The sequence below is a fragment of the Pan troglodytes genome, chromosome 7 (genome assembly GCF_028858775.2).
Source record: "Pan troglodytes isolate AG18354 chromosome 7, NHGRI_mPanTro3-v2.0_pri, whole genome shotgun sequence".
In the NCBI taxonomy this organism is placed as follows: Eukaryota; Metazoa; Chordata; class Mammalia; order Primates; family Hominidae; genus Pan; species Pan troglodytes.
The window spans coordinates 95,418,503-95,436,539 of record NC_072405.2 but is presented as its reverse complement, the minus strand read 5'-3'; the positions used below and the strand labels follow the sequence as shown (position 1 = coordinate 95,436,539).

At 50.3% G+C, this 18,037-nt stretch overlaps 2 protein-coding genes across 2 annotated transcripts; both read right to left on the bottom strand.

The window, feature by feature from the left end:
- Positions 1-5,456: 5,456 nt before the first annotated feature.
- LOC134810791 (exonuclease GOR-like) lies at positions 5,457-7,193 on the bottom strand (the record flags this gene model as incomplete). Its single annotated transcript, XM_063816829.1, has 1 exon — positions 5,457-7,193. A coding segment is annotated over exon 1 (1,737 nt), but the record flags the coding sequence as incomplete, so codon positions are not given.
- A 6,421-nt stretch (positions 7,194-13,614) lies between these two features.
- LOC134810789 (putative exonuclease GOR) lies at positions 13,615-15,633 on the bottom strand (the record flags this gene model as incomplete). Its single annotated transcript, XM_063816828.1, has 1 exon — positions 13,615-15,633. A coding segment is annotated over exon 1 (2,019 nt), but the record flags the coding sequence as incomplete, so codon positions are not given.
- Positions 15,634-18,037: the final 2,404 nt, after the last annotated feature.

Here is an 18,037-nt window from a genome sequence, read left to right as displayed (position 1 = left end):
TACCCCAAAGAAATGAACTCTTTACGAATGTATAGCTTGTTTCAAGAAGAGGTGAGAAGATGTGGGAGATGAATCCTGCAGTGGCTGTGAAAACCACTGTGCCCAGATCAGCTGCAGTTACGACGAGAGCTATCAGTGGAAATTTTAAACAGGAGGGATCACGATCCTGACGCATCCCTCTGACAAATTGTAACCGGAAGTTGGAACATGGCTTTACCAATATGACCTCGAATGCAAAGCATCATCAAAGCGACGGCTACCGAGAGGTGGCAGTGGTCCAGTCAAAGGAAAAGGAGGCCAGTCAGGAGCCAACATCATGGCATCAGTGTTTTGGGACACTCAAGGCATTTTGCTTGTTGACTTTCTGAAGGGCCAAACATCTGCTTATTAGGAGAGTGTTCCGAGAAGCTTAGAGAAAGCTTTGGTAGAAACATGCTGGGAAAGTCTCACTAGATCCCTGTTCACCACCTCAGTGCTCTGCTCATTCCTCTCATCAAACAAGGGCAATTTTGTCAGTTTCAATGGGCAGTCCTTAGGAATGCACCTTACGGGCTGCTTTCATGCCTTCTAAATTCTTTTTGTTTCCTAATTATAAAAAGTCATCTTGCTTGGAAAGATGAGAGAAAGTCTCCTTGCCATGCTTGGACAGATGAGAGATGAGATCCTCCTCTTCTCTCCCAGGACAGAATGGTCAGACTTGAGTTTCCTTTCTCCTCACTCTTCTCCTCCTTGAGGGAGGTGCTGTGCCGGACAGACCTGCTCCCGTGTCTAGACACGGGTAGACTCGTTGAAGATCCTCACAGGCAATCCTCCTTGGGGTCAAAGGGGAAGGATTTATTTCTTCAGGGCTCAGTAGTCCTCATCCTTACGCGCACCTTCACCAGCCCAGGGCGGGGTAGCGGAGGGTGAAAGGGCGTGGCTCACAGCCCGTTTCTTCCGCTCGGGCGTCTCCTGGGAGGAACCCTTGTCCAGTGAGCGGGTCTTCGTCTCCACCAAATTCCCTAGGGAGACACTTCTGGCAGCCCTTCTTGTTCAGCAGCTTACGGGGGTCAGGTGGACCTCTGCTAGTCACCAGCCTGAAGCCCTTACTCCATTTCAGCTATTTTTGCAGTTGCCTAGGTGACTTTTGAACCACATTACCCAGAACAGCCAACGGAGGAGGGGTGAGAAGAGTGGCCGTCTGGGTTTGCCGCATAGTGCTGCCTTAGAGGAGTGGTGCAGTCTTCGGTTGTGTGATACTTCACCTGGCTGATTTCTGGGAATGCCTCCACAAATTCGCTAAATTCAGTAGCTTTTGCCTTCCAAGATTCACCTGGTTGGTGTGTTGCACCCATTCACTAGTCATTTACATTAGGTATATCTCTTAATGCTATCCCTCCCCCTCCCCACGCCCATGACAGGCCCCGGTGTGTGATGTTCCCCTTTCTGTGTCCAAGCGTTCTCATACTTCAATTCCCACCTATGAATGAGAACATGCGGTGTTTGGTTTTTTTGTCCTTGCGATAGTTTGCTAAGAATGATGGTTTCCAGCTTCATCCGTGTCCCTCCAAAGGGCATGAACTCATGCTTTTTCATGGCTGCATAGTATTCCATGGTGTATTTGTGCCACATTTTCTTAATCCAGTCTATCATTGATGGACATCTGGGTTGGTTCCAAGTCTTTGCTACTGTGAATGGTGCCGCAATAAACATACGTCTGCGTGTGTCCTTTTAGCAGCATGATTTCTAATCCTATGGGTATATATACCCAGTAATGGGATGGCTGGGTCAAAAGGTATTTCTATTTCGAGATCCTTGAGGATTCACCACACTATCTTCCACTACCGTTGAACTAGTTTACAGTCCCACCAACAGTGTAAAAGTGTTCCTATTTGTCCACTACCTCTCCAGCACCTGTTGTTTCCTGACGTTTTAATGATCGCTCTTCTACCTGGTGTGAGATGATATCTCATTGCGGATTTGATTTGCATTTCTCTGATGGCCAGTGTTGATGAGCATTTTTTCATGTGTCTGTTGGCTGCATAAATGTCTTCTTTTGAGAAGTGTCTCTTTATATCCTTCCCCCACTTGTTGATGGGCTTGTTTGGTTTCTCTTGTAACTCTGTTTGAGTTCTTAGTAGATTCTGGATATTAGCCCTTTGTCAGATGAGTAGATTGCAAAAATTTTCTCCCTTTCTGCAGGATGCCTGTTCACTCTCATGGGAGTTTCTTTAGCTATGCAGAACGTCTTTAGTGTAATTAGATGCTGTTTGTCAATGTTGGCTTTCGTTGCCATTGCTTTTGGCGTTTTAGACATGAGGTCTTTGCCCATGCCTGTGTCCTCAATGGTATTGGCTGGGTTTTCTCCTAGGGTTTGTATGGTTTAAGATCTAACATTTAAGTCTTTCTTCTGTCTTGAATTAATTTTTGTACAAGGTGTAAGGAAGGGATCCGATTTCAGCTTTCGACATATGGCTAGCCTGTTTTCCCAGCACCATTTTTTAAATAGGGAATCCTTTCCCCATTTCTTGTTTTTGTCAGGTTTGTCAAAGATCAGATGGTTGTAGATGTGTCGTATTATTTCTGAGGGCTCTATTCTGTTCCATTGGTCTACGGTAACCAAAACGGCAACCGATAGCATGCTCTTTGGTTACTGTAGCCTTCTACTGTAGCTTGAAGTCGGACAGCTTGATGCCTCCATCGTTGTTCTTTTGGCTTAGGAATATGTTGGCAGTGGGGGCCGTTTTGTGGTTCCATATGAGCTTTAAAGCAGTTTTTTCCAGTTCTGTGAAGAAAGTCATTGGTAGTTTGATGGGGATGGCATTGAATCTATAATTTACCTTGGGCAGTATGGCCATTTTCACGATATTGATTCTTCCAATCCGTGATGGTGGAATAATCTTCAATTTGTTTGTCTCCTCTTTTAGTTCGTGGAGCAATGCTTGGTAGTTCTCCTTGAAGAGGTCCTTCACATCCCTTGTTAGTTGGATTCCTAGGCATTTTATTCTCTTTGAAGCAATTGTGAATGGGAGCTCACTCATGATTTGGCTCTCTGTTTGCCTCTTATTGGTGTATAAGAATGCTTGTGATTTTTGCACCTCGATTTTGTATCCTGAGACTTTGCTGAAGTTGCTTATCAGCTTAAGGAGATTTTGGGCTGAGACGTTGGGGTTTTCTAAATATTCAATCATGTCATCTGCACACAGGGACAATTGGACTTCCTCTTTTCCTAATTGATTTCTCTTTATTTCTTTCTCCTGCCTGATTGCCCTGGGCAGAAGTTCCAATACTATGTTGAATAGGAGTGGTGAGAGAGGGCATCCCTGTCTTGTGGCAGTTTGCAAAGGGAATGCTTCCACTTTTTGCCCATTCAGTATGATATTGGCTGTGGGTTTGCCCTAAATAGCCCTCATTATTTTGGGAGATGTCCCATCAATACCTAATTTATTGAGAGTTGTTGGCATGAAGGGCTGTTGAATTTTGTCAAAGGCCTTTTCTGCATCTGTTGAGATAATCACGCAGTTTCTGTCTTTGGTTCTGATTATATGCTGGATTATGTTTATTGTTTTGCATATGATGGACAAGCCTTGCATGTCAGGGATGAAGCCCACTGCATCATGATGGATAAGCCCTTTGATATGCTGCTGGATTCGTTTTTCCGGTATTTTATGGAGGATTTTCCCATCGATGTTCCTCAGGGACATAGGCCTAAAATTCTCTTTTTGGGTTGTATTTCTCTCAGGCTTTGGGATCAGGATGATGCCGGCCTCATGAAATGAGTGAGGGAGGATTCCCTCTTTTTCTGTTGATTGGAATAGTTTCAGAAGGCATGGTACCAGCTCCTCCTTGTCCTTCTGGTAGAATTCGGCTGTGAATCCGTCTGGTCCTGGAGTTTTATTGCTTGATAGGCTGTTAATTATTGCCTCAATTTCAGAGCCTGTTAGTGGTCTACTCAGGCATTCAACTTCTTCCTGGTTTACTCTGGGGAGGTTGTATGCGTCCAGGAATTTATCCATTTCTTCTAGGTTTTCTAGTTCATTAGCTTAGAGGTGCTGATAGTATTGTCTGATGGTAGTTTGTATTTCTGTGGGATCGGTGGTGATATCCCCTTTATCATTTTTTACTGCATCTGTTTGATTCTTCTTTCTTTTCTTCTTTCTTAGTCTTGCTAGTGCTCTATCAATTTTGTTGATCACTGCCAAAAACCCGCTCCTGGATTCATTGATTTGTTGAAGGGTTTATTGTGTCTCTATCTCCACCAGTTCTGCTCGGATCTTAGTTATTTCTTGCCTTCTGCTAGTTTTTGAATGTGTTTGCTCTTGCTTCTCTCATTCTTTTAATGGTGATGTTAGGGTATGCATTTTTGATTTTTCCTGCTTTCTCTCGTGGGCAATTAGTGCTATAAATTTCCCTCTACACACTGCTTTAAATGTGACCCAGAGATTCTGGTATGTTGTGCCTTTGTTTTCATTGGTTTCAGAGAATATCTTTCTTTCTGCCTTCATTTCCTTAAGTACCCAGTACTCATTCAGGAGCAGGTTGTCCGGTTTCCATGCAGTTGAGCGGTTTTGAGTGAGTTTCTTTATCCTGAGGTCTACTTTGATTGCAATGTGGTCTGAAAGACCGTTTGTAGTAATTTCTGTTATTTTACATTTACTGAGGAGTGCTTTCCTTCCAACTATGTGGTCAATGTGGAAATAAGTGTGATGTGGTGCTGAGAAGCATGTATATTCTGTCGATTTGGGGTGGAGCGTTCTGTAGATGTCTCCTAGGTCCGCTTGGTGCAGAGCTGAGTTCAATTCCTGGATATCCTTTTTAGATTTCTGTCTCGTTGGTCTGTCTAATGTTTACAGAGGGCTGTTAAAGTTTCCCATTATTATGATGTGGGAGTCTAAGTCTCTTTTGATCACACTTTAAAGATCAAAAGGTAGAAGCGCAAAGACATTATCTGTGCAATATTAGAAACCTAGTAAGTGGTGGAATTTGGCCTTGAACCCAGATATCTAACTCCAGAGCCTAAGTGCTTCACCCACCTCACTGTGGTGCCTCTCGAGAAAAACAGGTAAGCACACATTCAGAAAGCTGGTGGGCCGGGGGGCTGGCCTTGTACTCAGAGGCCATGGAAGTCCCACGTGGGGTGGCTAGTGGTGTAAGGACAGAGGTCTCGGATGGGCAGAGGGATGTGGACAGGCGCGAGGGGGCGCGGCAGGGACTCGGGGGACCGGGAGTGGCGGCTCGGTGCTGCGGGAGGCGATTAGTGGAAGGACAGAGGTCTGGGAAGGGCAGAGGGATGGGGACAGGCCCGAGGGTCCGCGGCAGGGATTCCGGGGGACTGGGAGTGGCCGGTTGGGGTTACTCTTGGCTTTTTGCCCTCTCCTGCCGTCGACTGCTCCGGTTTCTTTGGCCTTGCGGCGAGGTGGACAGGGTGAGCTCTCGGGACTGATGGCGGTTGTGGAAGGGGCCTGGGGCCAAGGACAGGCCAGGGCGGCGGGAGAGGCGGACCGGTGGCGTGGCTGGATCTGGGCGCGCTGTCGGACCTTCCACATCACCAGCTGCAGGCAGGCGTTTGCGTCCTCGCTGGAGTTGTGGCCGTCCTGGCTGTCCTGGATGATCTGTCCCAGGTAGTCGGCCGCGAGATTCCTGAGGGAACGCTTGTAGGGGAAACCCAGGTAGTGCGGGAAGAGCACGGCCGTGTCCAGCACGGTGCTGTGGATGAGCTTCAGGGCCAGCAGATCGCTCTCCAGGCTGTGCCCGATGAGGATGGTTTGGGCGCTGAAAAAGCTCAGCAGGATGGCTTGCACTTGGGGCAAGGTGATGCTCGTCTTGGCGACGTCGGCCTCGGTGACTCCGGAAAACCTGGTGTTGTAGTCCACGATCTCGTTGTCGGGCTTGACGAAGGTGTCGTACACCACTCGCATGTCGGCGTCCACCACGGTGACGCGGGTCAGCTCTAGGCCATGCGTGGTGTAGCACATCTCACAGTCCAAGGCGTAGATTCCTGGATAAGCGTCTCTGGACAACTCTTTCTTGAAGGTCTCCACGAAGCCATCGAGGCTGTCCTTGCGGCCGTCCCGCACGTGCTGCTTTGCCACCTGGCAGCCCACAGAGCCAGGAGCAGCTGCACAGCAGGTGTACTGGCTAACCCGGCCTCCAGCCACCTGGCTCGAGCGGACCCGCCCCCAGTGATAATAACACAACTGGTCGCGTACACAGCGGCCCGAGGAGGACACCAGGTACTCGGTGCCACAACGGCAGCAGACCCTGCAGGAGGAGTCGCCGGGCCCCTTCCCCTGGCCAGTGAAGAGGACGGCGCCTCCGGGCCGCTCGGGGTGCGGGAAGGGGTAGCCGTTCTCCTTGAGCTGGTCCTGGCTGAGCAGGAACTCCTGGAGGCGGCTGTACAGGGCGGCCCTGCTGAGGCCCGGCATGGAGCTGGGGGTCAGGCCCTTCAGTCTCTTGAGGGTGTTCAGGACCACGTTCAGGTACCTGTTCTTGTTGGGGCTGCAGTCGTAGGCCACCTTCTCCTCGTTCAGCGCCTTCTCCACGGCCTCCTGCTTGGAGGCGCAGAACTTGAGACACTCTTCGGTGAACAGTTGGAGATAGCCTCGGCGGAGGACGGTGGGGACTTGGCACCCAGACCTTCGGAGGATAATAGGTTTCTTCAAACTCGGTAGGGATGGACGACGGACGATTCGCTTAGAGCTGATGGTGGTGGTGGTCTTGCATGCCATCCCTGACCTGTTGCGCGTCTTCCCTGGCTGTCTGCCGACCTTGGAGCCACTGGAGCGTTGGCTGCTGCTGGCCACCCGGGTTCTCTTGGCATCTGTGCAACCTGTGACCAAGCAAGGGCTGGAAGACTGGGCGATCGTCTTCCTCTTCCTGGGGGCTGAGATGCGGACTCCCGAGGGCCTCTCTGTCAGCCTTGGGGCGGCTGGCAAGCAGCAGGCCGATCCCCTCTGCGCAGGGAAGTAGGACGCCTCCGTCACCATCTTGAGACACGCTGGGGGCACCGCCGGACCCCTGTTCTGGGGCTCCGCCTGGATGTCCACAAATGCGGAGGCCTGGTTGTGCATCTGGGGCACCCGGAGCCCGAAGCTCTGGGCAGGCTGATGAGAGGGCAGGGGGAATTCTGGAGCCTCGAGGGCCGCCTCCTCGGCCACCTTCTTAGCTTCTGGGTATCCAGGTGGGAACCAGCAGGGAGCTGTGGCTCGCAACATCTTGCTGCCTTCGGGAGCACCGGCCTGGCTCTGCTCCGCTCCCAACTGGCGGCTTCTTGCCTCCAGGGCCGCCCCCTCGGCCACCTTCTTAGCTTCTGGGTATCCAGGTGGGAACCAGCAGGGAGCTGTGGCTCGCAACATCTTGCTGCCTTCGGGAGCACCGGCCTGGCTCTGCTCCTCTCCCAACTGGCGGCTTCAATGAGTGCCGCCCCCGCCACCCGTCGCCTTTATAGACGCACAGGGCAGAGTGGGTGGGACTTCTCCTTGATAGGTTGCTGCTTCCATCCAATCACACTGAGCCTCATCTTCCACCAGACTCCAGCTTGGGAATGCCTCAAGGGGTGCACTAATGGAATCAACTGGAACTCCTGGTTGCTAACCTTGGAGCTAGGTTGCTTTTCCTGAGTTAATTAACTGTCCCTGCAGGGCAGTCCTATCATGGCTACTGGAATTGGGCCACCTAGGATTCATTTCAGCGTCAGGGAGTTTGGTCAACTTGCTTGGGCCCACACAGCACCCCATGGAGCCAGGACTGGGCCAGCAGTCTGCTGCATGCTGCAGGGCAGGATCTCTCTGGGGTTGCGTTTCCCTGCTCTGTGCACTCCTCCGCTGAGGGCAAATTGAGGACAGGATGTGGACCGCACCCACTTCTCTCCCACGACTTGGGCAATGTTCAACACAGGGGTTCTTCAAAAGGTTCATAGAAAATGCACATGGTGCAGAAACTATGCATGGGTTTCCACTGGTTTGCACTCAAATAAACTTGTCCGAACTTCTTATAACCTTTCTGAACTAGATCTAGTTTGAGGCACTGAGAAGGATGAGACATCTACTGAAAAGGACTCCTATCAGAGCAACATGAATTCCACGAAAATTGCAGCAAGAGCAAACATCAAATTTCTGGTGAAGCTTGGGTGGAAGAATGAAGAAATCATTGATGTTTTAACAAAAGCTTCTAAGGACACTACCCCAAAGAAATGAACTCTTTACGAATGTATAGCTTGTTTCAAGAAGAGGTGAGAAGATGTGGGAGATGAATCCTGCAGTGGCTGTGAAAACCACTGTGCCCAGATCAGCTGCAGTTACGACGAGAGCTATCAGTGGAAATTTTAAACAGGAGGGATCACGATCCTGACGCATCCCTCTGACAAATTGTAACCGGAAGTTGGAACATGGCTTTACCAATATGACCTCGAATGCAAAGCATCATCAAAGCGACGGCTACCGAGAGGTGGCAGTGGTCCAGTCAAAGGAAAAGGAGGCCAGTCAGGAGCCAACATCATGGCATCAGTGTTTTGGGACACTCAAGGCATTTTGCTTGTTGACTTTCTGAAGGGCCAAACATCTGCTTATTAGGAGAGTGTTCCGAGAAGCTTAGAGAAAGCTTTGGTAGAAACATGCTGGGAAAGTCTCACTAGATCCCTGTTCACCACCTCAGTGCTCTGCTCATTCCTCTCATCAAACAAGGGCAATTTTGTCAGTTTCAATGGGCAGTCCTTAGGAATGCACCTTACGGGCTGCTTTCATGCCTTCTAAATTCTTTTTGTTTCCTAATTATAAAAAGTCACCTTGCTTGGAAAGATGAGAGAAAGTCTCCTTGCCATGCTTGGACAGATGAGAGATGAGATCCTCCTCTTCTCTCCCAGGACAGAATGGTCAGACTTGAGTTTCCTTTCTCCTCACTCTTCTCCTCCTTGAGGGAGGTGCTGTGCCGGACAGACCTGCTCCCGTGTCTAGACACGGGTAGACTCGTTGAAGATCCTCACAGGCAATCCTCCTTGGGGTCAAAGGGGAAGGATTTATTTCTTCAGGGCTCAGTAGTCCTCATCCTTACGCGCACCTTCACCAGCCCAGGGCGGGGTAGCGGAGGGTGAAAGGGCGTGGCTCACAGCCCGTTTCTTCCGCTCGGGCGTCTCCTGGGAGGAACCCTTGTCCAGTGAGCGGGTCTTCGTCTCCACCAAATTCCCTAGGGGGACACTTCTGGCAGCCCTTCTTGTTCAGCAGCTTACGGGGGTCAGGTGGACCTCTGCTAGTCACCAGCCTGAAGCCCTTACTCCATTTCAGCTATTTTTGCAGTTGCCTACGTGACTTTTGAACCACATTACCCAGAACAGCCAACGGAGGAGGGGTGAGAAGAGTGGCCGTCTGGGTTTGCCGCATAGTGCTGCCTTAGAGGAGTGGTGCAGTCTTCGGTTGTGTGATACTTCACCTGGCTGATTTCTGGGAATGCCTCCACAAATTTGCTAAATTCAGTAGCTTTTGCCTTCCAAGATTCACCTGGTTGGTGTGTTGCACCCATTCACTAGTCATTTACATTAGGTATATCTCTTAATGCTATCCCTCCCCCTCCCCACGCCCATGACAGGCCCCGGTGTGTGATGTTCCCCTTTCTGTGTCCAAGCGTTCTCATACTTCAATTCCCACCTTTGAATGAGAACATGCGGTGTTTGGTTTTTTTGTCCTTGCGATAGTTTGCTAAGAATGATGGTTTCCAGCTTCATCCGTGTCCCTCCAAAGGGCATGAACTCATGCTTTTTCATGGCTGCATAGTATTCCATGGTGTATTTGTGCCACATTTTCTTAATCCAGTCTATCATTGATGGACATCTGGGTTGGTTCCAAGTCTTTGCTACTGTGAATGGTGCCGCAATAAACATACGTCTGCGTGTGTCCTTTTAGCAGCATGATTTCTAATCCTATGGGTATATATACCCAGTAATGGGATGGCTGGGTCAAAAGGTATTTCTATTTCGAGATCCTTGAGGATTCACCACACTATCTTCCACTACCGTTGAACTAGTTTACAGTCCCACCAACAGTGTAAAAGTGTTCCTATTTGTCCACTACCTCTCCAGCACCTGTTGTTTCCTGACGTTTTAATGATCGCTCTTCTACCTGGTGTGAGATGATATCTCATTGCGGATTTGATTTGCATTTCTCTGATGGCCAGTGTTGATGAGCATTTTTTCATGTGTCTGTTGGCTGCATAAATGTCTTCTTTTGAGAAGTGTCTCTTTATATCCTTCCCCCACTTGTTGATGGGCTTGTTTGGTTTCTCTTGTAACTCTGTTTGAGTTCTTAGTAGATTCTGGATATTAGCCCTTTGTCAGATGAGTAGATTGCAAAAATTTCCTCCCTTTCTGCAGGATGCCTGTTCACTCTCATGGGAGTTTCTTTAGCTATGCAGAACGTCTTTAGTGTAATTAGATGCTGTTTGTCAATGTTGGCTTTCGTTGCCATTGCTTTTGGCGTTTTAGACATGAGGTCCTTGCCCATGCCTGTGTCCTCAATGGTATTGGCTGGGTTTTCTCCTAGGGTTTGTATGGTTTAAGATCTAACATTTAAGTCTTTCTTCTGTCTTGAATTAATTTTTGTACAAGGTGTAAGGAAGGGATCCGATTTCAGCTTTCGACATATGGCTAGCCTGTTTTCCCAGCACCATTTTTTAAATAGGGAATCCTTTCCCCATTTCTTGTTTTTGTCAGGTTTGTCAAAGATCAGATGGTTGTAGATGTGTCGTATTATTTCTGAGGGCTCTATTCTGTTCCATTGGTCTACGGTAACCAAAACGGCAACCGATAGCATGCTCTTTGGTTACTGTAGCCTTCTACTGTAGCTTGAAGTCGGACAGCTTGATGCCTCCATCGTTGTTCTTTTGGCTTAGGAATATGTTGGCAGTGGGGGCCGTTTTGTGGTTCCATATGAGCTTTAAAGCAGATTTTTCCAGTTCTGTGAAGAAAGTCATTGGTAGTTTGATGGGGATGGCATTGAATCTATAATTTACCTTGGGCAGTATGGCCATTTTCACGATATTGATTCTTCCAATCCGTGATGGTGGAATATTCTTCCATTTGTTTGTCTCCTCTTTTAGTTCGTGGAGCAATGCTTGGTAGTTCTCCTGGAAGAGGTCCTTCACATCCCTTGTTAGTTGGATTCCTAGGCATTTTATTCTCTTTGAAGCAATTGTGAATGGGAGCTCACTCATGATTTGGCTCTCTGTTTGCCTGTTATTGGTGTATAAGAATGCTTGTGATTTTTGCACCTCGATTTTGTATCCTGAGACTTTGCTGAAGTTGCTTATCAGCTTAAGGAGATTTTGGGCTGAGACGATGGGGTTTTCTAAATATTCAATCATGTCATCTGCACACAGGGACAATTGGACTTCCTCTTTTCCTAATTGATTTCTCTTTATTTCTTTCTCCTGCCTGATTGCCCTGGGCAGAAGTTCCAACACTATGTTGAATAGGAGTGGTGAGAGAGGGCATCCCTGTCTTGTGGCAGTTTGCAAAGGGAATGCTTCCACTTTTTGCCCATTCAGTATGATATTGGCTGTGGGTTTGCCCTAAATAGCCCTCATTATTTTGGGAGATGTCCCATCAATACCTAATTTATTGAGAGTTGTTGGCATGAAGGGCTGTTGAATTTTGTCAAAGGCCTTTTCTGCATCTGTTGAGATAATCACGCAGTTTCTGTCTTTGGTTCTGATTATATGCTGGATTATGTTTATTGTTTTGCATATGATGGACAAGCCTTGCATGTCAGGGATGAAGCCCACTGCATCATGATGGATAAGCCCTTTGATATGCTGCTGGATTCGTTTTTCCGGTATTTTATGGAGGATTTTCCCATCGATGTTCCTCAGGGACATAGGCCTAAAATTCTCTTTTTGGGTTGTGTTTCTCTCAGGCTTTGGGATCAGGATGATGCCGGCCTCATGAAATGAGTGAGGGAGGATTCCCTCTTTTTCTGTTGATTGGAATAGTTTCAGAAGGCATGGTACCAGCTCCTCCTTGTCCTTCTGGTAGAATTCGGCTGTGAATCCGTCTGGTCCTGGAGTTTTATTGCTTGATAGGCTGTTAATTATTGCCTCAATTTCAGAGCCTGTTAGTGGTCTACTCAGGCATTCAACTTCTTCCTGGTTTACTCTGGGGAGGTTGTATGCGTCCAGGAATTTATCCATTTCTTCTAGGTTTTCTAGTTCATTAGCTTAGAGGTGCTGATAATATTGTCTGATGGTAGTTTGTATTTCTGTGGGATCGGTGGTGATATCCCCTTTATCATTTTTTACTGCATCTGTTTGATTCTTCTTTCTTTTCTTCTTTCTTAGTCTTGCTAGTGCTCTATCAATTTTGTTGATCACTGCCAAAAACCCGCTCCTGGATTCATTGATTTGTTGAAGGGTTTATTGTGTCTCTATCTCCACCAGTTCTGCTCGGATCTTAGTTATTTCTTGCCTTCTGCTAGTTTTTGAATGTGTTTGCTCTTGCTTCTCTCATTCTTTTAATGGTGATGTTAGGGTATGCATTTTTGATTTTTCCTGCTTTCTCTCGTGGGCAATTAGTGCTATAAATTTCCCTCTACACACTGCTTTAAATGTGACCCAGAGATTCTGGTATGTTGTGCCTTTGTTTTCATTGGTTTCAGAGAATATCTTTCTTTCTGCCTTCATTTCCTTAAGTACCCAGTACTCATTCAGGAGCAGGTTGTCCGGTTTCCATGCAGTTGAGCGGTTTTGAGTGAGTTTCTTTATCCTGAGGTCTACTTTGATTGCAATGTGGTCTGAAAGACCGTTTGTAGTAATTTCTGTTATTTTACATTTACTGAGGAGTGCTTTCCTTCCAACTATGTGGTCAATGTGGAAATAAGTGTGATGTGGTGCTGAGAAGCATGTATATTCTGTCGATTTGGGGTGGAGCGTTCTGTAGATGTCTCCTAGGTCCGCTTGGTGCAGAGCTGAGTTCAATTCCTGGATATCCTTTTTAGATTTCTGTCTCGTTGGTCTGTCTAATGTTTACAGAGGGCTGTTAAAGTTTCCCGTTATTATGATGTGGGAGTCTAAGTCTCTTTTGATCACACTTTAAAGATCAAAAGGTAGAAGCGCAAAGACATTATCTGTGCAATATTAGAAACCTAGTAAGTGGTGGAATTTGGCCTTGAACCCAGATATCTAACTCCAGAGCCTAAGTGCTTCACCCACCTCACTGTGGTGCCTCTCGAGAAAAACAGGTAAGCACACATTCAGAAAGCTGGTGGGCCGGGGGGCTGGCCTTGTACTCAGAGGCCATGGAAGTCCCACGTGGGGTGGCTAGTGGTGTAAGGACAGAGGTCTCGGATGGGCAGAGGGATGTGGACAGGCGCGAGGGGGCGCGGCAGGGACTCGGGGGACTGGGAGTGGCGGCTCGGTGCTGCGGGAGGCGATTAGTGGAAGGACAGAGGTCTGGGAAGGGCAGAGGGATGGGGACAGGCCCGAGGGTCCGCGGCAGGGATTCCGGGGGACTGGGAGTGGCCGGTTGGGGTTACTCTTGGCTTTTTGCCCTCTCCTGCCGTCGACTGCTCCGGTTTCTTTGGCCTTGCGGCGAGGTGGACAGGGTGAGCTCTCGGGACTGATGGCGGTTGTGGAAGGGGCCTGGGGCCAAGGACAGGCCAGGGCGGCGGGAGAGGCGGACCGGTGGCGTGGCTGGATCTGGGCGCGCTGTCGGACCTTCCACATCACCAGCTGCAGGCAGGCGTTTGCGTCCTCGCTGGAGTTGTGGCCGTCCTGGCTGTCCTGGATGATCTGTCCCAGGTAGTCGGCCGCGAGATTCCTGAGGGAACGCTTGTAGGGGAAACCCAGGTAGTGCGGGAAGAGCACGGCCGTGTCCAGCACGGTGCTGTGGATGAGCTTCAGGGCCAGCAGATCGCTCTCCAGGCTGTGCCCGATGAGGATGGTTTGGGCGCTGAAAAAGCTCAGCAGGATGGCTTGCACTTGGGGCAAGGTGATGCTCGTCTTGGCGACGTCGGCCTCGGTGACTCCGGAAAACCTGGTGTTGTAGTCCACGATCTCGTTGTCGGGCTTGACGAAGGTGTTGTACACCACTCGCATGTCGGCGTCCACCACGGTGACGCGGGTCAGCTCTAGGCCATGCGTGGTGTAGCACATCTCACAGTCCAAGGCGTAGATTCCTGGATAAGCGTCTCTGGACAACTCTTTCTTGAAGGTCTCCACGAAGCCATCGAGGCTGTCCTTGCGGCCGTCCCGCACGTGCTGCTTTGCCACCTGGCAGCCCACAGAGCCAGGAGCAGCTGCACAGCAGGTGTACTGGCTAACCCGGCCTCCAGCCACCTGGCTCGAGCGGACCCGCCCCCAGTGATAATAACACAACTGGTCGCGTACACAGCGGCCCGAGGAGGACACCAGGTACTCGGTGCCACAACGGCAGCAGACCCTGCAGGAGGAGTCGCCGGGCCCCTTCCCCTGGCCAGTGAAGAGGACGGCGCCTCCGGGCCGCTCGGGGTGCGGGAAGGGGTAGCCGTTCTCCTTGAGCTGGTCCTGGCTGAGCAGGAACTCCTGGAGGCGGCTGTACAGGGCGGCCCTGCTGAGGCCCGGCATGGAGCTGGGGGTCAGGCCCTTCAGTCTCTTGAGGGTGTTCAGGACCACGTTCAGGTACCTGTTCTTGTTGGGGCTGCAGTCGTAGGCCACCTTCTCCTCGTTCAGCGCCTTCTCCACGGCCTCCTGCTTGGAGGCGCAGAACTTGAGACACTCTTCGGTGAACAGTTGGCGATAGCCTCGGCGGAGGACGGTGGGGACTTGGCACCCAGACCTTCGGAGGATAATAGGTTTCTTCAAACTCGGTAGGGATGGACGACGGACGATTCGCTTAGAGCTGATGGTGGTGGTGGTCTTGCATGCCATCCCTGACCTGTTGCGCGTCTTCCCTGGCTGTCTGCCGACCTTGGAGCCACTGGAGCGTTGGCTGCTGCTGGCCACCCGGGTTCTCTTGGCATCTGTGCAACCTGTGACCAAGCAAGGGCTGGAAGAGTGGGCGATCGTCTTCCTCTTCCTGGGGGCTGAGATGCGGACTCCCGAGGGCCTCTCTGTCAGCCTTGGGGCGGCTGGCAAGCAGCAGGCCGATCCCCTCTGCGCAGGGAAGTAGGACGCCTCCGTCACCATCTTGAGACACGCTGGGGGCACCGCCGGACCCCTGTTCTGGGGCTCCGCCTGGATGTCCACAAATGCGGAGGCCTGGTTGTGCATCTGGGGCACCCGGAGCCCGAAGCTCTGGGCAGGCTGATGAGAGGGCAGGGGGAATTCTGGAGCCTCGAGGGCCGCCTCCTCGGCCACCTTCTTAGCTTCTGGGTATCCAGGTGGGAACCAGCAGGGAGCTGTGGCTCGCAACATCTTGCTGCCTTCGGGAGCACCGGCCTGGCTCTGCTCCGCTCCCAACTGGCGGCTTCTTGCCTCCAGGGCCGCCTCCTCGGCCACCTTCTTAGCTTCTGGGTATCCAGGTGGGAACCAGCAGGGAGCTGTGGCTCGCAACATCTTGCTCTCTTCGGGAGCACCGGCCTGGCTCTGCTCCGCTCCCAACTGGCGGCTTCTTGCCTCCAGGGCCGCCTCCTCGGCCACCTTCTTAGCTTCTGGGTATCCAGGTGGGAACCAGCAGGGAGCTGTGGCTCGCAACATCTTGCTGCCTTCGGGAGCACCGGCCTGGCTCTGCTCCTCTCCCAACTGGCGGCTTCAATGAGTGCCGCCCCCGCCACCCGTCGCCTTTATAGACGCACAGGGCAGAGTGGGTGGGACTTCTCCTTGATAGGTTGCTGCTTCCATCCAATCACACTGAGCCTCATCTTCCACCAGACTCCAGCTTGGGAATGCCTCAAGGGGTGCACTAATGGAATCAACTGGAACTCCTGGTTGCTAACCTTGGAGCTAGGTTGCTTTTCCTGAGTTAATTAACTGTCCCTGCAGGGCAGTCCTATCATGGCTACTGGAATTGGGCCACCTAGGATTCATTTCAGCGTCAGGGAGTTTGGTCAACTTGCTTGGGCCCACACAGCACCCCATGGAGCCAGGACTGGGCCAGCAGTCTGCTGCATGCTGCAGGGCAGGATCTCTCTGGGGTTGCGTTTCCCTGCTCTGTGCACTCCTCCGCTGAGGGCAAATTGAGGACAGGAAGTGGACCGCACCCACTTCTCTCCCACGACTTGGGCAATGTTCAACACAGGGGTTCTTCAAAAGGTTCATAGAAAATGCACATGGTGAAGAAACTATGCATGGGTTTCCACTGGTTTGCACTCAAATAAACTTGTCCGAACTTCTTATAACCTTTCTGAACTAGATCTAGTTTGAGGCACTGAGAAGGATGAGACATCCACTGAAAAGGACTCCTATCAGAGCAACATGAATTCCACGAAAATTGCAGCAAGAGCAAACATCAAATTTCTGGTGAAGCTTGGGTGGAAGAATGAAGAAATCATTGATGTTTTAACAAAAGCTTCTAAGGACACTACCCCAAAGAAATGAACTCTTTACGAATGTATAGCTTGTTTCAAGAAGAGGTGAGAAGATGTGGGAGATGAATCCTGCAGTGGCTGTGAAAACCACTGTGCCCAGATCAGCTGCAGTTACGACGAGAGCTATCAGTGGAAATTTTAAACAGGAGGGATCACGATCCTGACGCATCCCTCTGACAAATTGTAACCGGAAGTTGGAACATGGCTTTACCAATATGACCTCGAATGCAAAGCATCATCAAAGCGACGGCTACCGAGAGGTGGCAGTGGTCCAGTCAAAGGAAAAGGAGGCCAGTCAGGAGCCAACATCATGGCATCAGTGTTTTGGGACACTCAAGGCATTTTGCTTGTTGACTTTCTGAAGGGCCAAACATCTGCTTATTAGGAGAGTGTTCCGAGAAGCTTAGAGAAAGCTTTGGTAGAAACATGCTGGGAAAGTCTCACTAGATCCCTGTTCACCACCTCAGTGCTCTGCTCATTCCTCTCATCAAACAAGGGCAATTTTGTCAGTTTCAATGGGCAGTCCTTAGGAATGCACCTTACGGGCTGCTTTCATGCCTTCTAAATTCTTTTTGTTTCCTAATTATAAAAAGTCATCTTGCTTGGAAAGATGAGAGAAAGTCTCCTTGCCATGCTTGGACAGATGAGAGATGAGATCCTCCTCTTCTCTCCCAGGACAGAATGGTCAGACTTGAGTTTCCTTTCTCCTCACTCTTCTCCTCCTTGAGGGAGGTGCTGTGCCGGACAGACCTGCTCCCGTGTCTAGACACGGGTAGACTCGTTGAAGATCCTCACAGGCAATCCTCCTTGGGGTCAAAGGGGAAGGATTTATTTCTTCAGGGCTCAGTAGTCCTCATCCTTACGCGCACCTTCACCAGCCCAGGGCGGGGTAGCGGAGGGTGAAAGGGCGTGGCTCACAGCCCGTTTCTTCCGCTCGGGCGTCTCCTGGGAGGAACCCTTGTCCAGTGAGCGGGTCTTCGTCTCCACCAAATTCCCTAGGGGGACACTTCTGGCAGCCCTTCTTGTTCAGCAGCTTACGGGGGTCAGGTGGACCTCTGCTAGTCACCAGCCTGAAGCCCTTACTCCATTTCAGCTATTTTTGCAGTTGCCTGGGTGACTTTTGAACCACATTACCCAGAACAGCCAACGGAGGAGGGGTGAGAAGAGTGGCCGTCTGGGTTTGCCGCATAGTGCTGCCTTAGAGGAGTGGTGCAGTCTTCGGTTGTGTGATACTTCACCTGGCTGATTTCTGGGAATGCCTCCACAAATTCGCTAAATTCAGTAGCTTTTGCCTTCCAAGATTCACCTGGTTGGTGTGTTGCACCCATTCACTAGTCATTTACATTAGGTATATCTCTTAATGCTATCCCTCCCCCTCCCCACGCCCATGACAGGCCCCGGTGTGTGATGTTCCCCTTTCTGTGTCCAAGCGTTCTCATACTTCAATTCCCACCTATGAATGAGAACATGCGGTGTTTGGTTTTTTTGTCCTTGCGATAGTTTGCTAAGAATGATGGTTTCCAGCTTCATCCGTGTCCCTCCAAAGGGCATGAACTCATGCTTTTTCATGGCTG